The sequence below is a fragment of the Melanerpes formicivorus genome, unplaced genomic scaffold (assembly GCF_026170545.1).
Source record: "Melanerpes formicivorus ecotype bairdi unplaced genomic scaffold, bMelFor1.0.p_v2 SCAF_26, whole genome shotgun sequence".
Classification (NCBI taxonomy): domain Eukaryota; kingdom Metazoa; phylum Chordata; class Aves; order Piciformes; family Picidae; genus Melanerpes; species Melanerpes formicivorus.
This window is the reverse complement of record NW_027142378.1, coordinates 5,028,925-5,053,957: the sequence shown is the minus strand read 5'-3', so window position 1 is coordinate 5,053,957 and position 25,033 is coordinate 5,028,925. Positions and strand designations below refer to the sequence as shown.

Sequence of the window (25,033 nt, the reverse complement as noted above, 5' to 3'; positions counted from 1 at the left end):
TGGGGTTTTTGTCCTGTTGGATAGTGTAGTACTGGAAATAGTCATAAGCTGAATGTGTCCATTTGAAATCCATAAAAAAATCAGAATGCTCTGTAGGCCCTAATGGAGATTCTTCTTTTTGCTGCTGGAGCAAAGTGGCATAGTAAAAATATGGAGAAATGCCTGCTGAAAGCTTAGCCAAATTACAGAATCACAGAATGTCAGGGTGTGGAATCTCCTCTGCTCCAGCTTGCACCCATTGCCCCTTGTCCTGTCTTTGGATATCATTGAGTACAGCCTTGCTCTGTCCTCCTGGCACTTCCCTTCACATCTTTATAAACATGGATGAGGTCACTCCTTGGGCTCCTCTTTTCCAAGCTAAAGAGCCCCAGCTCCCTCAGCCTTTCCTCAGCAGGGAGATGTTCCACTCCCTTCAGCATTTTCATGGCTCTGTGCTGAACCCTCTCATAAAGTTCCCTGAGGTCCTTCTTGAACTGAGGGGCACAGAACTGGACACAGTATTCAAGATGTGGCCTCACTAGGCAGAGTAGAGGGGCAGGAGAACCTCTCTGCACCTATTCACCACACCCCTTCTAATCCACCCCAGGATGCCATTGGCCTTCTTGGCTACAAGGTCACATTGCTGATTCATGGGCATCCTTCTGTCCACCCTGACCCCCAGGTCCCTTTCCCCTACACTGCTCTCCAACAGATTAGTCCCCAACCTGTACTGGTCCAGAGGGTTGCAGTGAATCTTGAAATAGAAGTAGTAAGTAAAATACAGAAAATAGGGGGGAAAAAAAAAAAAAAAAGCAACCTTATGCAAGCAGGGGTGAAAACATTGCTTTTCTGGTACATTTTTTGCAGCAGTAGAAGTAGATCATTCAGCCTAGAGTGTAGTGGATGAACTGTTTCTTCTTAGAGTACGGCTATTCACAGACTGAACACAGCACAGCAGTTTGCTGCTTTGTTCTAGGTTGAGAGGCAGCATTTGCATCATCAGTGTGTTTTCATTGTGCCACAACTTAATGGTCTTGCTGAGCTGACTTCTAAATGCACAAAAGGCTGCACTGGCTTGTGACATATAGCAGTAGTGTGGTACTGCTTCAGTGCTGTGTCAGGCCAGCTGTGTCCCAGAAGGAGGAATGGTTATTAAAGCATCACAGGATTGTTAGGCTTGGGAGGGAATTCAAAGATCATCTAGTTCCAACCCCTCCTGCAATGGACAGGGACACCTCACACTAAATCAGGTTGCTCAGAGCCACATCCAGCCTGGCCCTAAAAACCTCCAGGGATGAGGCTTTTACCACCTTCCTGGGCAACCTGTTCTAGTGTCTCACCACCCGCATAGGGAAGAACTTCTTAATGTCCAATCTGAATCTACGCACTTACAGTTTTGCTCTGTTCCCCCCAGTCCTGTCACTTCCTGACACCCCACAAAGTCCCTCCTCAGCTCTCTTGTAGGCCTCCTTCAGGTACTGGGAGGCCACAATTAGGTCTTCTTGGAGCCTTCTTTTCTCCAACCTGAACAACACCAACAAGTCAGTCTGTCTCCATAGCAGAGGAGCTCCAGCCTCTGATCATCCTCATGGCCCTTCTCTGGGCATGTTCCAGCACCTCCAGATCCTTCGTGTAATAGGGTCTCCAGAACCTGTCACAGTGCTCCAGGTGTGGTCTCACCAGAGTGGAGTAGAGGGGGAGAATCACCTCCCTCAACCTGCTGGCTATGCTTCTCTTGATGCAGCCCAGGATACAATTGGTTTTCTGGGCTACAAGTGCACACTGTTGTCCAGGTTTGGGACAACCTTCTCTGGCACAATTTCAGGCTATTTTCTCTTCTTCAATCACCTGATACTAAGAAGAGACGAACCCCCACCTCACTCCAACCTCCTTTCAGGGAGTTGTAGAGACCAATGCCTCAGCCTCCTCTTCTCTAGACTAAGCTATCCCAGTTCTCTGAGCTGCTCCTCACCAGCTCTGTTCTCCAGACCCTTCACCAGCTTCACTCCCACCCCTTAATGTCTGTCTTGTAGCGAGGGCCCCAAAACTGAACCCCAGTACTCAAGGTGCAGCTTCAGCAATGCCAAGCACAGGGGCATGATCACTTCCCTAGTTCTAGTGGCCACACTATTGCTGATCCAAGCCAGGATGCTCTTGGCCTTCTGGACCACCTGAGCACGTTTGTACAAGTTTGTTTCAAGGCCATTATTTGAGGCTAGATTTACAAAGCAGAGAGCTTTATAAAGCAGCATTTGCTGGTTTCACATTGTGTGATATGAAGAAGCCTGAGGGCTGCTGTTTGTTTCAGGTGTGCTTCTCTTGGTTTCAAAGCAGGAAGATCAAATGTTTCTGAACTTCATACGGCCACAATAAAGAGGTGGAGTGACAGAGTGATATCATCAATCTGTATTTCATGTCGCTTGCCTGTGGTTTGCTACAGTTACTTTACTGGTTAAAAAAAAGCTGGATCATGTGTGATTTCTTAAACCTGAGGAGCAAATCCATGGCTACATTTTAGATGAGAGGAAAAGCTTGATGGGAGAGGAGGCTAACAGGCTTCAAAGCAAACATGTTATTTTGATCTTCCTGGTTGTCCCTAGGCCTATAGTCTGTCACTATTCTGTGGTTTGCTGAGTTGATACTCAGATGTGATAGATGATACCTACAGCACATTCCTCTCTGTTTAACATTTTGTCTTCATTTCTGTGCTATGCTAGAGCAATCTGACTCACTGCATTAATGACAGTCACCTGTTTAAATAAGAACATAACATACAGAAAGCTACAAATAGGCTGGATGGAGTCTTTCTCCAATCCAAAGCTAACTTAATCCAGCACCACTTATGGTTGCTTTGAGCCTTAAAAGAACAAATTTTATACAAATACAGATTTTTTTAAAAAAAAAAAAAAATTCTCAAAGCAAAACCTTAAAGCCATAAAAGCTTAACTAAAAGAAATTAATTAAAAATATAGTTCAGTCTACTGTTTGAGGTATTAGCTTGTAATCTGTGCCTTGCAAACAGAAGCAGGACCTGTTCTTAATTCCCCTGACAGGGTAGGATGTTACTTTGCTTAGGGTGTAGTGTTGGGTTTCAAAGAGTGCCTAGCAACATAGAGTTTCACCATGAGTCTAATGTGCTGTGCTTGATTTCAAAGAGTGGTGGAAGCACTAAATGAATTTCAAATTAGGAATAGGAAATTCAAACCAGCATTACTCTTAACTGGGTTCACTGTAACTGCTGACACTTCTCCTCTTTTAAGGGTGTTCTCTCAAGTTGGCAGTTGCAGAAGACCTGCATCTCAGAAAAAGAACCTGTTTGGAAAAGAGAAGGCTCTGAGGAGAGCTTATTGTGGCCTTCCAATATCTGAAGGGGGCCTGCAAGGAAACTGGGGAGGGCCTTTGTAGGATGTCAGGTAGTGATAGGACTAGGGGGGATGGATCCAAGATAGAGGAGGGGAGATACAGATTAGACATCAGGAGGAAGTTCTTCCCCATGAGGGTGGTGAGACACTGGAGCAGGTTGCCCAGGGAAGTTGTGGATGTCCCCTTCCTGGAGTTGTTCAAGGCCACTCTGGATGAGGCCTTGAGCAACCTGGGCTGGTATGAGGTGTCCCTGCCTGTGGCAGGGGGTTTGGAACTAGATAATGTTTAAGGTCCCTTCCAGTGTAAATCATTCTATGAATCTATGATAAATGTTAGTTCCATGGACCTGATCTGTTAAGTCCATGCTGAAGTCCATTTTCTAATAATGAAAGTCAAAAGATAGTAATATAATACACCACTTGCTTAGTTTTAATAGGCTGTGGTACAACCAATGTGGTACTTTCCTTTCACCTAGTGGCTGCATTGATCTTTACGTGTTCAAGTGACTAGTGTGAGGGGTTTTAGAAGAGAAAAGCTTCTAATTCTAGAAACAGAAAACTTGTGTGTGTAATTCCACTGCAATTTATTTCCCAGCCAAAGTGAAAGAGAGGAGTTTGAAACGGAGTTCAAGCAGAAGTATGAACGAGAAAAGATTCTGCTGACAGAGGAAAACAAAAAGCTTTCCAATGAACTTGATAAGGTAAGTGCTGAAGAGTTGAGTCCTGAGTTTACTACAGCTATTGTATGCTGTGTACAATTAGACAACATGGAGCTGTTTTGGTTATTATTAACTCTTTATTGGCATCAGAGCTTAGTATTACACCAAACCTGGTGATTAATAAATGTTTGAATAGTGTGAATGTCTATGTGAGTTTGAGAATGTGTGCATGTATATAAATGCATGGCTGCGTATTTCTGTGTAGGAATTGAGTTAGATGGTCCTGCTGTCTGGCAAGATCAATTTTAGACAGTATCTTAAGCCAAAAAAGAAGAGTATTTAATTGCATGACCCAAATATAAAAATGCACACCTAATGATGTGATCACTTAGGCTGTATTTGCATGTCAATTAGTGTGAAATAGCAGGGTCTCTCCCACCCATTGAGATTAAGTGTTACTTTGGGATATTAAAGGAAATACAAATGATAAGGCATATTAATTAAAGTGTGTTGAGGAAGGAACCATCGTTTTGTGCATTTAGATTATCCCTTCATTGTTGGCTGTGGCAGGTTAGTCAGGTTCAGTGGGGATCAGAGGAGTGTTGCTAAGCTTGTCTGTTCTTTTTGCGATGCGTGACATTTTCTGATAAGATGAGGAAAGCAGAGTTGTTCCAAGTCAGCCTCTTTGCGTGGCAGGGCTTAGGCAAAGGATGGTTTCATAACTCTGTAAGATGCATGAGTGGTCTCTGTGCAGTCGCAGGCCAAAACCAGTAAGAGATGAGCACACAAGTCACTCTTTCATAGCTTTCTTCTACTGTTTTTGCCCCCACTCTTCCCCCCCCCCCCTTTTCCCCACTCTCTTTCCTTTGTTTTTTCCCGCTCTTTTTCCTGCTCTCTTTCCCGCTCTTTTTCCCTCACACATTTCCTCACTCTTTCCCTCTCTCTTTCCTGCTCTTTTTCCCCTCTCTCCCTCTCTTTCTATCTTTCTCTCTCCCTCTTTCTCTTTCTCTCATTCTTGCTCTCTCTCTCTGTCTTCTGGTTTTTGTTTGCTTTTGTTTCAGTTTGTCTACCTCTGTGTTTGTCAGACAACACTCAGTACCTAGGCCTGTTTAAATCATACCCCGTTCGAATGGCAGCTATGGAGTGAGGTATCCACGTAAGGAATAAAAAGCAGGATAGATTTAAAACTGAGATTCTGTTCACAGTTTTGATTTATTAATATACTGCAGCACTAGAAGCAGCCTTTCACAGGAGGTGTATTCTCCTTGCTCTAAAGTCTGTGTGATCTCTGGTTGCACTTTGACTCTCTGAATAATTATTTAACGCAGTGAAGGTTTAGTTCCAATCCCAACACAGGTTGGCAGTGGTTTTTGTCTTGCAAAACGTGCATGTAAGAATGACAGCTGTGTGAATGAGTGGCTAATTGCTGGGTATAAGATATTGTGCTCCACAGATGTGCATTTAATTTCAATTTCCCTGTCTGCAAGTGAGCAAAATGACAAACAGGGGAGTGAGAGACACCTGGAGTATCTCAGGACTGCTGCCTGTATCTGTTAAGCCTCTTGTTCTCCATGGTTACTGAATCAGGGACAGGTTCAGCAGTCTTGTCTGAGCTATAACCATTTTTATGTCCTTGTATTGCTCTTCTAATAACCTTTTTTTGTTTGTTTCTGTATAGAGCATTCTACACCTATGTGGTGCAAAGCAGAAACCTTCTAAGAGTTGCAGAGGTGTTTGGAGACTAATTCTCAGAAAGCTACTTAATTTGTTAGGGTAAAAATGTAGTATTGGTCTTTAAAATGGCCTTTCAGTACCACTAAGGTCATACAGGGGAAGAGATTCTGACTTCTGTTGTTAGATGGCATTTATTGTGACAGGTAGTACCAATTATTAAAGCAGATGCATGACATGGGAGAAGGGAAGATGTGGCTTTGAGTCTGCCCATCGATGAAGTCAGAGCAGCTTATACCTTTAACAAGTCATTGCAATTCTCCTTTAGCTCACCACCATGTTCGAGAGGCTGAGCGTGAACAACCGGCAGCTGGAAGAAGAGATGAGGGACCTGGCTGATAAAAAGGAGTCAGTGGCCCACTGGGAGGCCCAAATTACTGAGATCATCCAATGGTGAGTAACTCTGCTTTCTAATTTCATTGCAGAGTGCCCTCAGTATGTGGTAGGGCTGTTAGTGAGGGGTTTTTGCCTTGGCACATGGCACTTGCAGATGCACGTGTGAAATCTCACACCCTTCTGGGTGTCTGCTGTATTGTTGCTTGAGATTTTAATAGGATCCACATCTGGGAAATTATGTTCCTCCTTAAGAGCAAGAGTATCTTACCAAATACAAGGGTTTTTAAGCACAGAAGAATGGTGGCCATTGGGTGTGGCTTGTGGCTTTGGAAGAATGCTGGAAGGAGTCATGTGCTGAGCTCACGCCTGGGAGAGAGAACAAGCCTGGGAAAAGCAGTGGCTGAGAGTATTTGTGTCTCAGCATTAATTTCCTTCATCTGCTTGGCATGTGGCAGAAGGAAACAAATACAGGGCAACTTCTATGTGATTTTTTTCTTTTTGACAAGGAGGGCATTTGAGACTACCACAAAGCCAGTCAAGTGATGTTTCTAATAATACTTTTGCTAAATAATGACATTATGGTTCTAAAGTCTTCTGTCCAGTTCTAATAAATAAAGGAGGGGAGGGAGAAAGTTGAAACCATTAGGAGGAAAAGATTGCTTTATCTAGGTGGCCTTTTTTTCCCCTCTTCATTCTTTACTGAAAGAGTGGTCAGGCATTGGAATAGGTTGCTCAGGCAGGTGGTGGAGTCACTGTCCATGGAGGTGTTCAGGAAACCAGTGGCCATGACACTTCAGGACATGGTTTAATGGCCATGTTAGTTGATGGTTGGACTCAATGATCTTAGAGGCATTTTCCATCTGAAGAAATTCTATGATTCATAGATTCATGGAATCATGGAAGGGACATTTTCTATGAAGGGACACCATCCACTAGACCAGCTTGCTCAAGGCCTTTTTCAGTGTGGCCTTGAACACCTCCAGGGAGGGATCATTCACCCCCTCCCTGGGCAACCTGTTCCAGTGTTTCACCACCCTCAATGGAAAGAATTTCTTCCTAATCTCCAGTCTAAGTCTGCTCTCCTCAATCATCAATCCATTGCTCCTCATCCTATCACTACAAGCCCTTGTCAGAAGTCCCTTCCTAACTTTCTTGTAGGCTCCCTTCAGGTACTGGATTCTATTCTCTTCTGTCCTTTCATTGTCCATTGAGGTGTTTAGCATCTACAAAACCAATTTACATCCAGACATTTTTTATACAGATCATCCATGTCTGAGAGGATTTTGTCATCTTATACTAATCTTTTGTTTGCTACTTGATTGTTCCTCCCCCCATTTTCCCTGTCTCTTGTTAGTAAAATGCAAAAATGGGGGGCATTTTTTTTAATGAGACCTAGTTTGGTATTTTTGGAATGTCAGATTAATTTTGTTGTCCTAATACAGTGAAGTTTGCCTTTTGAATGTCTAACAAGATAGGAGGGTTGGCCTCTGGGGTTCTGGAAGTGTTTTAAACAGTGTTTATTACATAAAATTAATATTAATCTGTATTATGAAGTCCACAGCATCTCAAAGTATTGTATTTGTAGCAGAGGTCAAAAGATTTCAAGGATCCACTTTATGCACCTTGTCTGTTGTAACTGTGAGTGTAGTAGACAGCTTGCATCACAGAAATAAGAAACTTATAGTTGGTTGAATTAAGTTAATTTCTAGGCAATCAGAAACATTTATTCAAAAACAAAGAAATCCAAGTCAGGAGAGAGACAAACTATACATTCTGTTTTATTTTGAGGTACTGCTTATCTGCCTTAATGCACCACAGTAATCAAAATTATATATGAAAGCACTCCTTAAACTTGACATTTCTGGACAAAAACAAGTCAGAATTAACTGGGGATTGCTTAACACTATGCAAACTGTTACCAACAACCATTAAAAATGTCCCTTTTCCAATTTATGAGAGTGTTGTAGTGTTCTGAGATGTACTCCTGATGTGATTCAGGTAGGTGTTATAGCATCTTGAACATATTATCCCTGGAGAGATAAAAGATGTTTGGGATTGAGGTTTTATTTTTTTTTTCAAGATAATTAAAAAAACGATCAGAAATGTGCAAGAGCCATAGAATTATTTGGATTGGAAAAGTCTCTACAATGATTGAGTGCAACCATCAACCCAACACCACCGTGACCACATCCCAAAGTGCCATTTCCGCACCTCCAGGGACTGTGACTCCACCATCTGACCAATAGCGCACTAGGTTGTTTGAAGGTTGTCATGTTGGCTCCAACCAAAAAATTGAATCTAATTTTACAGCAAGTTGTATTATATCACTGTTCTAAGTTCTTTAACAAACTCAACCTTTGAGAGCACTTATGTTACATAAAAAACAGAACAGTGAATCAAATCTTTGTTTACAATGAAGAAGTAGCTCTGGGTGGAATCTGAAGAATTGAAGGGCGGATTTGGACTGGAGATTAGGAAGATATTCATGACAGTGAGGGTTGTGAGACACTGGAACAGGTTGCCCAGGGAGGTTGTGGATGTCCCCTGACTGGAGGTGTTCAAGGCCAGGCTGGATGAGATCTTGAGCAACATGGTCTAGTGGGAGGCGTCCCTGCATATGGCAGGGGATTTGTAAGTACATGATGTTTAAGGTCCATAGGTCTTTTGCTGTGCTTGTTAGAGCTCTCTGTAAGAAGGGAGGCACGAAGGGAGCCCTCAGTAAGAGTTATTTACCATTCTTGCTCGGTCTTTTTTTCTTTCCTTTTCTCCCATAAAAGCCAACCAACTGAAAAAAAAACTCAACACCAAACCCAGCAAAACAGTACCCAAGCTCTCCCAGAACTCCTGGGTTCAGGTAGCATTTAATTAGTGTATCCCATTATCGAGGAAATGTTGCCATCTAGGGGACAAAAAGCCTGCATCTCGGCTCCAAACGGCACTGGTTTTGTTTACTGCTTTAATTTAAGAGTCTGAGGAGTTTTGACTGTTTTAATTTAAGAGTCTCCTTGAACTCAGTATAGATTTTTGCAAGGATTAACTTTACCTGTGTTTCATTTTCTACATTTCCACATGTTCTCTGGGACATCTCTGAGCTTTTGATTTTTTTTGGCATTGGCTTTGCAGTGTTGAGAGCCTGAAGTTTCTATGCATCATAAACCAAATAACTGAACTGTTTTCTCACCTTCCATAAGGGAGGATCATTGTAAAAATTGACAAATACATTGAATGGTTAAAAATTGTTCAGCTTCAATTAAAAAGTATTGAAAGTAATGCCCCATTTCCATTTAATTTTTAATCTGACATTGTCCCTTTTTTTTTTCTGCAAAGATTTTGTGTGTCAGTAAAACCAAGAGAAAATCAAGCACTGATTTCTGTATTTCTTTTCCTTCCTTGTACATCAGGAAAACTGAATTCTCACCTTCAGAGCCTTGCATTCTTTCTATTCCTGCTTACACTCTCCTTTTCACTGTATTTAATTGTGCACCCTCCACCTCCCCAAAAGGATCTTATGCTTCTTCTCACATCTTACTCTCTTATTGGTTTGTATAGGCAAAGATTATTTATTATTGTTGTTGTTATTATTACTACTACTACTGTTATTGTCATTATTATTAATAATTATTTATTCACAGTGTACCCCCCAGAATATTATGGGGGAATAAAAAAAAGCTTGGATATGCTGCTTCCCTTATACTAGCATACCCTTATACCATATTCCATCCCTTATACCATATTTCCAGTATACCTTGGGAAAAGCAGTGACTTTAATATCAGAACTCTGCCTGCCTGTAATAGAGCCAGGACATGTAGGCTACTCCCCACCTCTGCAACTACATTGTAAGCAGGGGAGAAAGAAGACAAAGCCCGAAGTATTAAATTAGTGCTTGCTGTTTCATATTTGGTATGAGTTTTGTGGCTGATGGTCACTGTTTTGGTATTCTTTTCCTCAGTATTAAAGTAACCGTATAGATCCTTATGTGAATCTTCAGCTGCAAAAATCACCACAGCCTGTAGATGTTTAGCCCACAGCGTTTGCATTGTGATCTTTCCCTGAGGCTGCTTTCAGGAAAGCTCTTCTGTTCCTGCCTTGCCTGTGGCAGTTCCAGATTCTTTGTGTACATGAACCCCATGGTATCAAGCAGAGAAACTTTAATGGCTTTATAGATAGGGGAATCACTTTCTGCAGAAAGGGCATTGTGAGTCAAATGCAACCATCTGGAAAGCTCTCATCTTCTGTCCAACATACTTAGGATTACAGCTACTCTAGTAGCAAGGATAACTTAATTTCCATTAAATAGAAAAACTGGTTTTCCCCTTTCCTGTAAGGTGTTCTGTTTGGGTTTATTTTTGTTTGGTTGTTCATTTAAATAGATGTTTTGTTGAAACACCTTTATTCCTGTGTTATTGTTTAGGGTAAGTGATGAAAAAGACGCTCGAGGATACCTTCAAGCTTTGGCTTCTAAAATGACAGAAGAACTAGAGGCCCTGAGGAACTCCAGTTTGGGTGCAAGAGCTACAGTAAGACTTTACTTCCATACATCTGAATTGTTTTGTTTGAAATAACACTGATTTGATAGTTTCAGCTGCAGTCTGTAGGGACTATGTTAGTCAAAAGTTAACCTGTCCTAGAGCTTCCCTTCTGAATGATTGGTACCATTCTTTATCAGTTATCACCAGTCTTTATCAGTTATCACCAGTCTTTATCAGTTGTCACCATTGTTTATCAATTGTTTATCACTGTTTAAACAATTGATACCATTGCTTATCAATTAATTCAACACCAATATCTTCAGAATGTGTTTGATCTATAATATTGTTCAAATAGTCACTTCACAATCATACATAAATTTGATGAAGAAAATCTGTACTTTGGAGCTTGAAAGCCTTGAGGTCTTTCACTTGTGAAATGTGAATGTCCTTTGTAGTTGTCATTTGCATTGAGGCACATCAAAACTAGAATTCATGGAATCCTTTTGGTTTTGAGATCCTGACTATGTAAGAGGTTTGTCTTGTCTGTGTGGCACTTGAGTTTAGAAATAATAATGCTAATAATAATCATCTTCTAATTTCACTCTTGATTACTTTGGAATTAAGCACGTAATAGACTGAGAAACATAGTTCCTATCCAGGATCACAGGATGTTAGGGGTTGGAAGGGACCTCTGGAGATCTCCGAGTCCAGTTCCCCTGCCAGAGCAGGACCATAGAATCTAGTGCAGGTCGCACAGGAACACATCCAGAGGGGTCTTGAAAGTCTCCAGGGAAGGAAACTCTACAACCTTTCTAGGGAGCCTGTTCCAGTGCTCTGTGACCCTCACAGTGAAGAAGTTCCTCTTCGTGTTGAGATGGAACCTCTTGTGCTGTAGTTTCTATCCATTGCCCCTTGTCGTATCACAGGGTGCAATTGGCCAGAGCCTGTCCCCTTCCTCTTGACACCTAGCCCTCAGATATTGATAAACATTTATTAAATCCCCTCTCAGTCTTTCCTTCTCCAGACTAACCAGCCCCAGGGCTCTTGGCCTCTCCTCACAGGGCATGTGCTCCATGTTCAGCTTTCTTCTCTTTCACTCTTTTTCCCACCCTTTCTTTATTGTTCCCTAGGACATGCCCTGGAAGATGCGCCGCTTTGCCAAACTGGATATGTCTGCAAGGTTGGAGCTCCAGTCTGCTCTCGATGCTGAAATCCGAGCCAAACAGGCTATTCAAGATGAGCTGAATAAAGTCAAAGCTTCCTGTATCTCTACAGAGTGGTAAGACTGAATTGTCCTGATGGAAATTTACTTTGATAGCTCCCAAAGGAGGACTGTCATCAAATCGAGATGTAACTATCTTGTCTGTCAAAATTCTATAATGAATGATACCCCAGTGTCCAATAGCTAAATGTGAACAAAAGACTGTCTCTCTCTTGTTTGTGTAAGCAGCTCAGCACTTCCTGGGAAAATCTGACATTTTGAAGACTTTCACTAATAATGTCTTTCATAGTTATGGCAAGAAGTTCAAATGCAAGCAGAGTTTGGGTCTCCATCTTCGATCTAGCTCAGAGCACTGACTTGATTTGCAAGGGAAGCAATTGGGCAGTGGTAAAACACTAGAACAGGTTGTGATTGAGGCCTCATCTCTGCAACATTAAATATCAGACTGAATGTGTCACTGAGTAGCCTGATCTACTTGGAGGTGTCCCTGCTGACTGCAGGAGGGTTGGACAAGATGACCTTTGAGGGTCCCTTTCAACCCAAAGCAATCTGTGAGCTGGAATGGTTGTCTGTAAAATGGGAATACCTTGTGCACATGACTTGAGTGTTTTTCAGGCCAGGGAACATGATGATACATCCTCTAAGAACAGGAGAACCAGAATTGGCTTTGTTAGGCAAGGGTGAGAAGTGTGATAGAAATGCCTACTACACCTGCCTATCAGCTGTGGGTTGGAAAGCGTTGAAACAACTAACTGGAAAGTAACTGAGACCAAAAAAAAAGTTCAGCTTAAGCTGTTGGTATCACAGGCACTGTCAATTAACACAAAACTTCCAATTTTAAGTGTAAAAAGACATGTCCTTTTTTTTCTCATTCACAGGATACAAGCTGACACAATGACTCATAAATTAGAAATACAAGCCCATTTAATGAGCAAACAGGGAGAATTAATGGCTTGTTCTGGTTTTGTTTGGTTTTGTTGTGGTTTGTTTTTAAGATACCATATTAAACAGGTCCCAGCAGATTGCTGAATTCATTCTGGCCTTTGATGAGATCATGAAACTTGCTGGGCATTCATTTTGAAACAGCATGCAAAGGTGGGGGTGGGAAAAGTGACTTCTATTATGGGTTCTCAAGATTTAGTTGGGTGTTTTTTTGTTTGTTTGTATTCTTTTGAAGTAAATTGCAAGAATCTGAGAAGAGGAACATGGAGCTGCTGGCAGATATCGAAAGGCTGAAAAAGGAGACAGAAGAGCTTAGATCAGAAAAGGGTATGGCAACTGATATACAAGTAAATAACATGTTTCATGTTGGTGGGTACATCTTATCAATGAAGTGTCACCTTGTAGCTAAAAATATTTATATAGGCTTTGGCATGCAAAAGGGGAGCACAGCAATTGTGTGTTAAGATGTACCCACAGCAGCTGTGTTTGCACTTCCAGTGTGCTTGTAAAGTTACGTTGCTATCCTTGAACCAGTAAGGTATTGAGGTGGAACTGCATTGATTTTTATTTGATAAGCCTATAGCAATTTACTGCCGGAAAACTAGTCAGTACCTGGAGGGATCCTTCCAGTACCTGAAGGGATCACAGAATCACAGAAACGTTCAGGTTGGAAAAGATCCTCAGAATCACCAAGTCCAACCGATTACCCTCTTCTACAAGGTTCACCCCGAAACCTCAAGCACCACATCCAAACGAACTTTAATCCTTCCAATACCTGAAGGGACCCTACAGGAGGGCTGGAGAGAGATTTTTTCCTAGGGGTGTCTAGCAGCAGGACAAGGGGAAATGGTTTGAAACAGAGGCAGGGGGGTTGGACTGGATGATCTTTTGAGGTCCCTTCCAGCCCCTAACATTCTGTGATTCTGTGTGATGCCATGATAAAGAAATGTGACTTAGGACATCTATATTTGTTCCTGAGACCAGGGTTTTGCATCTTCCAAGTGCTTGGAGAGGAGCTCCTGACAACATCTTCCCAGAGACAATTATGCTTTGTCATGTTTAGCTTTCATTTGTAGATCCTTGAACTGTCTTAAATCTCATGCATGGTTACTTGGCTTCTGAAATCTTCCTTTGTGTTAAGCTGATAGGAATTTCATTTTAATATTTTATTCTGTACCAGTGTTTAAAATCTTACTGTTTTGGTGAAAACAGAGATAAATATTTACTCTTTTCTTTAAAAAAAAAAAAAAAAGGAAAGGTAATGTTCAATGAAAAGTTACTTGTTACACCTTTTGTCATAATTTGATTAAGAAGATTCTACTGCAACTTACTCAAATACTGTGAGAGAAATACACTTTAATCCAAACTCCCTATTTCCTATGGACATATTTTTTCTCTTAGAAGAAGAAATATATTGATGATAAGAAGAAATACATTGAAGATGTACAGTTCAGGGTATCACTATATTGTGAAGTGTATAGAGGATTCAAAATTAGTCAGTAGTACAGTGGTGGAGTAATCTCCTGTGTTTGGAAATTGATTTCTGGGAAGGGATTGCTTAGATTGGCACTCGAATCCTTTGTTCCTCATAAATGTGTTTCAGAAATTGAGGATAGAAAAAGATTACTAAAAATTAGTCTGTAAAATAGCAGGTAACTTGAAAATGGGTTTTCATTTGCTGGGGTTGCAGTGTATAGATATTTTGAAGAGAAAAAGGTTCTGGAGCCCCTGTTACAAGAAAGATAGGGACGTGCTGGTATATGACCAGAGAAGGGCCACGAGGGTGATCAGAGGGCTGGAGCTTCTCTCCTATGGAGACAGACTGGGGGAGTTGGGATTGTTCAGTCTGGAGAAGAGAAGGCTCCAAGGAGACCTAATTGTACCCTTCCATATCTGAAGGGGACTACAAGAAACCTGATGAGGGACTTTTAGGGTGTCAGGTAGTGATAGGACTAGGGGGAATGGAACAAAACTAGAAGTAGGTAGATTCAGATGGGATGTTAGGAAGAAGTTCTTCCCTATGAGGGTGGTGAGACACTGGCACAGGTTGCCCAGGGAGGTGGTAGAAGCCTCATTCCTGGAGGTTTTGAAGGCCAGGCTGGATGTGGCTGTGAGCAACCTGCTCTAGTGTGAGGTGTGCCTGACTGTGGCAGAGGGGTTGGAACTGGATGATCCTTGAGGTCCCTCCCAACCCTAATAATACTATGATTCTATGACTTCTTTGTTTACTGTGGGTTATACTTAGAGCAAACAGTTAGAGCAAGACACTGGCATTTAGAAAACCCAAATAACCAGCCTCTGATAGCATTAGTCTGCTGAGATGCACACGGTTCTGCAGGCTCTGATAATGATGAGTGTGCATGTGAGTACCTGTAGTGTTCAGGATGCTAGAATTTAGTACACGTGTGGTTTCTAAGCACTCAAACAGCAGGAAGAAAGAAGAAACAAAATTATATCAGTTGAAGTAACTTGAAATAACAGTCAAGGAGTGACAGCCTCTGTGGCTTCTGAGGATGCAGCTTTCCTGCTCTGCTCACTGGCTTCTTGAAAACAATGTGAATGGTGTAGAGTGAGAGAGAGAACTGAGGCTTTACCCAGGGTTGTATGACTCCTGGACATTCAAAAGTGAGAGGTGGCAGACAAGCATGGGGCAAGGAAGTGGTATTGTTTGGAAATAAAGTGTGCTCATCAGGCAGCCTGCTCTGCTGTTCTCTGTGGTTTTGTGGAGCCTCACTGTTTGCCAAAGCTCCCTCCTCACTGTGGGCCATCCAGTGAGTGTGACTGGAGCAGGAATGGCACCTGCTGTGGTGGAGCTTGTGCCTGTGTCATGCAGTGTGTGGACAGAAGCACCTTAGAAAGCTGTGCTTTCTGCACAGTGGCCACCAAGGTGGAGTATGCTTACATCTTGAATTCACATCAGATGCATCCTAGCTTGGCAAAGGTTAATTAAACCTCTGCTGCTTGCTGAGGGGGACATATGTCTGCTAAAAAAAAACAACAAACACGCCTTTTACTCTGAAAAACAGACTAAATGTGACAACTCACTTCAAAAAATGTTAGGTGCTTCAGGTGAACACTCAAGCCCTGACTGAGCAAGGCAAAGGTCCTCAACGTGAAGGTCATTTTTCTGTAGCTTAAAAACCTGCTGCTGTTTTCTAGGTGTAAAGCACCAAGACTCACAGAATTCTTTCTTGGCATTTTTGAATGCGCCTACCTCTGCTCTGGATCAATTTGAAGTAAGTGCACAGCTATTCCTACTCTCTGCTAGTCACTGGAACTACTGCTGCTTATATGCACATGTGGGGAGAGTTTGCTGCTGGGTTTTAATCATGCTGCCTTGTTTATATTTGCATAATCTCTGTATACCCTATATTTTTTGTGTAATAATACATGAGAACTGTTTGTCATTTACAGTGCTGGCTGTCTCCTCTTGAACACCAGTAATGACAGAGAATTTTCAAACCTTGAATGCAGAAATCTTGCCTGGTTCTTGTAGTAAAAAGGGTAGTTCTTCAAATGGCCTTTCCTTGTATTCAGAAAAATGCTAAGGAATGTGGACACTACTTTGGTAAAAAAGGGAGAAAATGTGTAAATTGTCCTTAAATGTGTTCCATGAATCATTGGTGCTGTATTCTTACTAGGTTGTTTTCATTTTCCCTTCATTTTACACAGATCTGTAAAGTCCAGATAATGACTGCTCATCTCTCCACAGAGCCTATATACTTAAAAAATAAATCTGTTTAAAGCCATTGTCGCTTTTATACAAAAGATCTGTTTAGGAAGGAAACCTGGAAGAAAACAAAATTGAAATAATATTATATGTTTCATAGCTTCTTTTTTTCTTTCCATCATCAGTTGGCAATGGTTTGCTTTGCTTTTCAATGAGCAACAGGGTTGATACATTGCTGAAACTGAATTTGGAGGAGACAAGGCACCACCTTGACAGTTACACACTAGGCTAAAAATTTCCCCTGCTTTTATTTTTTTTTTCTGATAGGTGCAAAGTAAAAGGTCACATTTTAGCTGTGAAAGAGCATAATCCTTGATGTTCTTGATGTTCCAAAATTTGCATTCTCTTCATGGTGTGTTCATCAAGTGTTCTGTCTTGAAATCCTCATAATTAATAATTTCTTTCTTTTTGTAATTTGCTTTTGCAGTTCTTTATCTTTTAAGTTACTTGCAGTATAAAAATCCCGTTGGAGTGTAGGGATATTAATTTATTGAGTGAATGCTGGGAAAACATTGAGTTTCATGTAGTTAGTTTATTGATTAATTGTCTGTGAAAGACAATTAATGGAAACATACTGATGTAGCTGTTACTGGCACTAGTTATTTACAGTTCTTTATTTTTGCACTTGGATTTATACCAAACCATTTTCTTCATCCATCTTTCTCTCTCTCTCTCTTTTTTTTACTGCTGTTTTCATTAAAATAGGATTCCTTTTCCTCCTCTTCATCCTCATTGATTGATTTTATGGATGACGTAAGTCTTTGACTCTCAAACCAGTAAAAACCCCTCAGTAGCAGAGATCAGTTGGTTGATTTGGAATATTCAAACTTTAATGCAGTCAACTTAAACCTGCAGGTGCAGTGGAGAACAGAATCTTTCTCTAATAGCATACTTAACACCAGTTTACATGGACAAATGTTCAATTTTAAAATAAATGGTTTTTTTAGGTGCTGATGAAGAAATTTCTTAATGGCAAACAGTTTTTCCTAATGGGGAGACACTGCTTTTTGGACCTTATCCTCTGATCTATGACCTGTGGAAAATGATCCCAAACCCACTGTCACATTTCTTTTACTTACCTCTGTTGGCTGCATATTATTAAATTGCCATGAGTTGTTCCCAAAAGCTTTCTGATCATTTCAGTGAAAAAAGTTCTTCTTGCACACAGTTAATTTTTATTTACTCAAATAAGATATTGTGTCTTCTGTTGGTTTGGTTTCTTTAGCCTATATTGCAAGAAGTAATTTTCATTAGCACTGCAGTGAAGTATTACTTTTTATTGCCATTTGAGATGCTAGGTTTCTGGCAGGGCATGGTTTCAATATTTACCCTACTTAGTTAATTGAGCTAAAAGCTGAAAATTGACCGCATGATGTTTCCTCCACTTAAAAATAAGTTGTAATGAACTTTTCAAATGAAAGTATACACTGTGCATCCACTGCAGAGAACCACCCATGATGACTCTGGAGGTGTATGGTGTGTGTGTGCTTGTATATCTGTAGATGTACAAACACACATATTTATGCATATGTATTTAAAGTAGAATCCTTTTTGCTCTGAAATGTAAGGGAATTAATTTTATTTTAGAAATGTCTACTGTGAAGGGTGTGACAAAGAGGGTAAAGTATTTGGGCCTGTTCTATAAAGAGGGTAGAGTATTTGGGTCTACTCTGCAGAGAGGATGTAGTATTTGGGCCTGTTGTGCTGGTTACATTTCCTTTCCCCAGCTCAGAAATTATTTTCTTCTTCTAGAACCCTTTTTTTCCCCCTGTAACTATAGAAGCTTTTTTCTCTATATAGATACATTAGACAAACTGAGAGCCCTGGGGCTGTTTAGTCTTGAGAAGAGAGGGCTGAGAGGGCATCTGATCAATGTCTATAAATATCTGAGGGGTGGGTGTCAGGATGAAGGTGCCAGGCTCTTTTCAGTGGTGCCTGGTGACAGAAAAAGGAACAGTGGGTGCAAGATAGAATACAGGAAGGAGGTTCCACCTCAACACAAGGAGAAACTTCTTTACTGTGAGGATGCTAGAGCCCTGGAGCAGGCTGCCCTGAGAGGTTGTGGGGTCTCCATTTCGAGATACTTTCAAAACCCACCTGGATGTATTCCTATGTGACCTGCCCTAGGTGATCCTGCTTTGGCAGGGAGGTTGGACTGGATGATCTTTAGTGGTCCCTACCAACCCAGACCATTCTTTGATTCTATGTGAGCTCTCTTCTCTTTCCATTGTCTCTTTTTGATAGTAGCTACCCTTGAAGGGCAGTGCTTTTTGCAGCAACTCAAGAATTCATCCATGGTCAGTCAAACCTGAGAAGCCTTGTGAGTTCTTTATATAAAGACCAAGAAAGAAGTAGAGCTCCTCAGGTTTCTGACTCATGCAGTGCTGCAGTTATTACATGGGTTCCAGGAAATCCCCTCCTTTAACTCAGAGCTTGAAGTAAATATTGTTAATGACACACATTTTTTTCTTCATCCTCTGTTCTTTACTAAAAAATGGCAGAGGGTAAAGTACTGCATAGTTGTGGTTCCATAGCACTGTTCGTGAGGTCTCTGAAGTATATTGAACATAGAGATACATCAGCAGCACTGAGTTTGGCCCACTGATTCCACTTGGGAGTTACTAGGGTGGCTATGTCTTGTGTGTCTGCCATCCAGATAGCAATGGTTTACAGCATACTTTGACTGGAGTTAATTCTCAGGTTTACAATAAGGAAAATGGTGGGTTTGCAATTAAAAAGTTTGAAAGAAGTCTCACTGCCTCTGTGGCTCACTGTGCAGCTGAGTAGCATCCACTGATGGTTCCACTTGTGCCCCCTTGAGAAGATACTTGGTCAGGTTGTCAGAACTGGCATCTAAATCCTCACACCCATGAAAGCCCCTGGGCTCAGAAATCCTCTTTATATCTCCGGTGCATGCAGGATGGTACAAAGAGAAGGAATGGGTTTTGCTGTCCTTGGTTTCTGGTTCTGGTGGGGAAGGAAGTCACTCTCAGGGGCTTTTAATACACTGATGTAGAGATCTGTGCTGCTGTTTCTCCTGTGCATTGCAGGCTGTCTCAATAATGTTGTCTAGGTGTTAAGTCTCCTGCATTCCCTAGAAGTGTCTGACAGTGGAAGTGTTGGGCTTTGGTTTGTTTTTTGCCAAGTGGATCTTTGTGTATGTCATTTACTACTAGGAGCCACCAACTTGTTTTGTTTAAAGATGAATTTGTGATTATTTAATAGCAACAACATGGAATCCAGTTTTCCCTTAACAAAAAATATTGTCTCCACTTGCTAGAAAAGAGTATTTCCCCCTCTATTGTGTTATGAACTAAAAATAGTTTCCTTCAGTCCTCCTGCAGCCTGTCCTCATGTGCAGTCCCCGTGGGCTTTGGTTAGATGCAACATGTCAGAGCTCTGTAAATAACCACAGAATAAATCTCGTTCTGAACTATCATTATTAAACAGATTAAGTAGTGTGTGGTGACAGCCCTGGCTCAACCTGCACATTCAGAACTTAAGTTTAGAATCATTCTGGTTCTTAATGATACTTTAAATTGGGCACACTGTGCCTGCAAGAGATGGCAGAGATTGCTTTATTAGCCTTGTTCAAGGTAGAGAGATGCTAACTGTAAATTTGTAGTGTAACCTAGTCTGCAGTTTCACTGCTATTACCCAGTCTAACAAATCTAAACATGAAAATAACTGTTTTGGTTTTTTTCCTTCTTTGTGTGTGTGTGTATGTGTGTGATGTTTCTTCCCTCCTGTTGCCCTAGAATATCACGTTTTCAAAACACTTGTGAAAAATGAACATGCTTGTGTGTGTCTAAACACTACCTCTGGTGACAGAGAGCAACAAATGCTGACCTGATGTTTGTGTCATTGTTTGATTTTGTAACATCTTCTCCTCCTCTCTTTGTTAAAGCGCTCTCCTTCCTGTATTCCAGCTAACAAAGGCAGACGTGTAAGAGGCTGTCTTACTCTATGTGGTCCTTTATTTTTTGCCTGTTGTGTACATGCCTTTGTTTAATGTATGGACTGTGTATTTATCTCGCTGCATGTCTTCTGCTGCTGCTGCTGTTTGCTGCTGCTGTGCTGGATTTTTTTGTTGTTGTTTTACAGCTGTGGGCTAAAAGCTTTTGGAGTGTTTCATTTGGCAGTCCTGCAAGCAGAGTGTCACAGTAGCTGGAGAAGCTGCTTTGGGTGCTTTCTCTTTCCAGTAAGGGAGTTTCATTGTGGAGGCTGATCAGGTAGATGCAGATTGGGAAGATGAGCAAATGTCGAATGAGGTCCTGTTTGTTTCCTTGCCTTTAGCAGAGGGTGTGTGTCGAGTTCTTGTTATTGCCTCTGGGAAGGTAGAGTTTAGCATCTGGCAGGCAAGTCATAGCAAAAGATGGAGAACATCACAGGACAGAGACAAGTACATGGGAATTGGGGAACCGGGTAAATTGGAGCATCAAAGAGGGCAGGAAAAACTACTGCAAGGAAAACAGAGTTGGATGTGTTGTGGTCCCTTAAACTCCATATATGCTTGTACACAGTTTAGCATTGCCTCAGACCCACACAGGTAGCACTGTGTAGAGAATTAAGTACGGTTTTAGAGAATAAGTCTTAGGAGGAGCAGCTGAGGAACTGGAATTTTTTAGTCTGGAGAAGAAGTGCTTAAGGGGAGACCTTCTGGCTCTCTACAACTCCCTGAAAGGAGGTTGGACTGATGTGGTGGGGGAGCGGGGTTGGTCTCTTCTCTCAAGCAACTACCAATAGTGGGGGAGGAAATGGCCTCAAGTTCCACCAGGGGAAATATAGGTTGGATATTAGGAAAAAATTCTTTCCTCCAAGGAGTGGTCAGGCATTGGAACAGTCTGCCCAGAGGGGTGGTGGAGTCACCGTCCCTGGAGGTGTTCAAGAAATGAGTGGGCATGGCACTTTGGGACGTGGTTTAATGGCCATGGTGCTCTGGGGTGACAGAATTTCATATCTTGAAGGTCTTTTCCAAACTCAATGATTCTGTGATGACAAGGCTATTACCATTTACTAGCAAATACTGTAATACTCTTTCGCTAATCCACTGGACTAGTTTAAAACTGATTCTAATGGTGTTGATATGGTCCACATAAGCTTGCAGCCATAGCTGAGTCAGGTTTTTTTCACTTCTCCTTAGAGCAAGGAACCTGGTGATTATTGCAGCAGTACAGTTTAGGGCTGCGTTTAACTTAGAGGAAAGGTGATGGTTAAATTCCCTTCAAATTCTGCACCAGGAGATGAGGTTCTGAGTGTTTAGTGAGCAGTTATGTATGGGAACGGAGCAAAACTAGGAGTGGGTAGGTTCAGATTGGATGCTAGGAAGAAGTCCTTGACCATGATGGTGCTGAGACACTGGAACAGGTTTCTCAAGAAGGTGATAGAAGCCTCATCCCTGGAGATTTTTAAAGCCAGGCTGGATGTGGCTGTGAGCAACCTGATCTAGTGTTAGGTGTCCCTGCCCATGGCTAGGGGATCGGAACTGGATGATCCTTGAGGTCCCTTCCAGCCCTGACAATTCTGTGTTTCTCTGAAAAAAATACATTTGATACTGGTTCAGCAGTTGTGTTCAACTACAAAGGCTTTAGAGTACATTCCAGTAAAGTTTCGTCATTCATATCAAACTAAATTTTTTTTAAGAGACACCATGAAAATTCTTTGGTATGCAGATGCTGCTTTGAAAGGGAAAGCCTTTGGAGTATCTGGAAACCTTTATGAAATAACAGATTAGATCTCTGAGTTGAACTCAGAGAAGAAAAGGAATGTCTGTTTCTTGATATGAAAATTTGCCTGTGGTTGCTCATTGGACTTATTTTTAATAACACTTTTAAAAAGAAGGTAGATTTATTTGAGGTTAAACAGTCCTTGAGTGGAGTTATCATACACATGTTTAGATGACTTGAAGAAACCCAAAAAGTTTCAAACAATTCAAATGATTTTATCTTTCAGCATGTAAGAAAGTTGGGGAGGGACTTTTTACAAGGACTTGTAGTGGTAGGAGAAGAGGGAATGGATTGAAGCTTGAGGAGGGCAGATTTAGACTGGAGATTAGGAAGAAATTCTTTGCAGTGAAGGTAGTGAGACACTGGAACAGGTTGCCCAGGGAGGTTCTGGATACCCCATCTGTAGGGGTATTCAAGGACAGGTTGGATGAGGCCTTGAGCAACCTGGACTAGTGTGAGGTGTCCCTGTCCATGGCAGAGGGGTCGGAACTGGATGATCTTTAAGGTCCCTTCCAACCTGAACCATTCTGTGAATCTGTGCAACTTGGAATTTACTACTCTGAAGGCAACAGTGTTTCTAATACTGGATAAAGCTTCCAGTTATGTCCTTCTGATACATCTGAGCACAAAATGTTTGCTTTAATGCTAATTTTTGCCTCAATGCTTGAAACACAGCATCTATGTGTAGAAAACAGGTGTGGGAATTTCCTGTTTAATGAAGGGAAATATTTGCAGGCATCTTAACATGCCTAAGTTGACAAAGCTGGTGACCATTCTCCACTAGATTTATTTTATTTTGGGGGCTACAATAAAAATAGAAGCCATCAAATTTAACTCTCCACTGTTGGAAAAAAACATTGACAAGATTAACAAGAAAATCACACTCAGTGCAGGAACTGCACCTGTTTGCTACCATGACTGAGTTTCTGGAGAACAAGACTGTATATGCATGTACAAGATTGGCTTGGCAACATCTTTTATTCCCAAGAGGCAGTAAAGTTTGTGAAATTCTCAGTATAATGTAAAATGCAAATGCGATAAAATCCCACTGGAATGTTCAGATGCTGTATCAGCCTTGCTGTCTCTTTTAGCTTGTTGTGCAAGCTAGCCAAATCCTTAGCAATGGGGAGCTGATTGTTCCAGAAAAGCCAGATCTGCAATGGAGCCTTCTGTAAGCTTCCAGCTTCTAGTTTTAAATGGGGAAAACCATCCTCATCTCATAACATAGATATAGATACTTTCACATAGAAATGTTTGCTGTGGAGATGTCTTGTTTTCAAGGAAGAATCTTTCATTCTCTGATTTTTTCAGTTGCACTGACAACAGCTGACTTGTTATCTAAGATACCTCTTTGTACCTGTATGCCTTGTTGTTCAGTGTACTTCTGTCCTGGGCTTAGTTTCATTGTGTGTCAAGGACTAGGAAAAATATTTCCCTGAAGAAACTGTATTTCTGGTCAGGAAGTGTTTGTAGTTCAAACAGGGTACCAAAAAAGCTCCTCAATTTTCAGTGACTATAATTAACACTAACCACAGGAAACAGGTTGGTTGAGCTGCCTTTTCTCCTTGATTTCTCCTCAATGTGGGCTTTATGGCAATTGACTCCTGACGAATCTCTGCTACCAGTGGACAAAACTCATTCAAGTGTTTATCAGCCCCCTGAGCTAGCAGCTTTGTTGTGCATGTGCTCCCCTCTTGGCAGTAGCCTTAGTGTGTTCATATCAATGCTTTTCATTGCATTTTTGTACTCAAAGTAGAAAGCTGCTTAAACCCAAATTTCTATCCTCTCAGTTCTCTCTTAGGAATTCTACTGCTCCCATAATCTTATTTTGGTAAGACCTAAGAATTCTTTTTTAATGATGTCTTTGATTTACTTTTTTTGGTCGTTTTTCTTTTTCCCCCCTCTTTTCTTCTTCTTTTTCTTTTTTTTTTTTCTTTTTCTTTTTCTTTCTCTTGAATTGTTCTCCTAGATCGATTCAGTTGAGAATTTTACATTGTCTAATACACCATCACGGGATGAAGATAGCAAGTCTCACCTCCATTCAAGATCAAGGTCTCCTTCTACAGCTAGTGAGATTGAACCGATTGAGGTACTTCAGTGTTTACAACTTTGGTTTTGGTGGGGTTTTTAGGAGTAACAGTTTCATTAATACAAAAATTGCTATTGCAGTTGTTTTCTCCTCTCCAGTAGGCTACTCAGGACCCTGTAGGAAGCTTCTGCACTAGTGGGGAACTGTATTTTGGGGAATGTTGCATTTCCTTTCACAGGGTGGGACCTATGTTGAATCCATTATTAGCTACACTCTCTCTCTCATAACATGCCCCAGCCATGAATATTTAAGATATGTTGGCACAAAGTTAATGTTAGACTCTACTGTGTAAGAGTACACTTTGAAGTCCTGCTCAAAGTCTTGTCAGTACCAAATACTTAGCCAGACTCTGCAGCAAGTGCAATGTGTCCCCTATTAAGAAATGGAATTCTCTTGATTATTTTATATAAGAGAAAATTCAACCAAGTGTTTAAGATACATTGCAGATATAATTTTGACTTTTAGGAGATAAGTCTTGCACATAATTTTTCTGAGAACGGAGATTTTGTTTTCTGAGTCCTGTGTTAATTTATTTGGTGTGTGGGGGTGGGGTGGGTAGGATGTTTGTGGCCTTTTTATGCTTTATTCAAGCTGTCGTTGAGAGCATGTGTTGGATGTCTTACTGACCCTTTGGGGACTCTGTTCAGGTTGCAGACCATCCTCCCCGTTCAATGCACACACCAACCATGAGGACAGCATACATTGGATCAGGACTCTCTGCACCAAAGGTATTCAGTCAAGCATTCACACAGTTCATGTAGTAAGGGGGAAGATGTCACTCATGGGC

The 25,033-nt window shown here is 41.3% G+C and overlaps 1 protein-coding gene across 4 annotated transcripts in view; it reads left to right on the top strand.

The window, feature by feature from the left end:
• Positions 1 to 25,033, top strand: part of CDC42BPA (CDC42 binding protein kinase alpha) — a 184,200-nt gene that overhangs the window by 123,686 nt on the left and 35,481 nt on the right. For 3 of the 4 annotated variants that reach the window (XM_068153459.1, XM_068153461.1, XM_068153458.1), the window contains 10 exons: positions 3,937 to 4,042; positions 6,000 to 6,124; positions 10,480 to 10,585; positions 11,668 to 11,816; positions 12,937 to 13,028; positions 15,861 to 15,937; positions 17,137 to 17,184; positions 20,339 to 20,377; positions 24,127 to 24,246; positions 24,894 to 24,974. In XM_068153459.1, coding sequence (XP_068009560.1) covers positions 3,937 to 4,042; positions 6,000 to 6,124; positions 10,480 to 10,585; positions 11,668 to 11,816; positions 12,937 to 13,028; positions 15,861 to 15,937; positions 17,137 to 17,184; positions 20,339 to 20,377; positions 24,127 to 24,246; positions 24,894 to 24,974 — 943 coding nt within the window. The remainder of the gene's footprint in view (positions 1 to 3,936; positions 4,043 to 5,999; positions 6,125 to 10,479; positions 10,586 to 11,667; positions 11,817 to 12,936; positions 13,029 to 15,860; positions 15,938 to 17,136; positions 17,185 to 20,338; positions 20,378 to 24,126; positions 24,247 to 24,893; positions 24,975 to 25,033) is intronic. The other variant, XM_068153460.1, reaches the window with a different exon arrangement.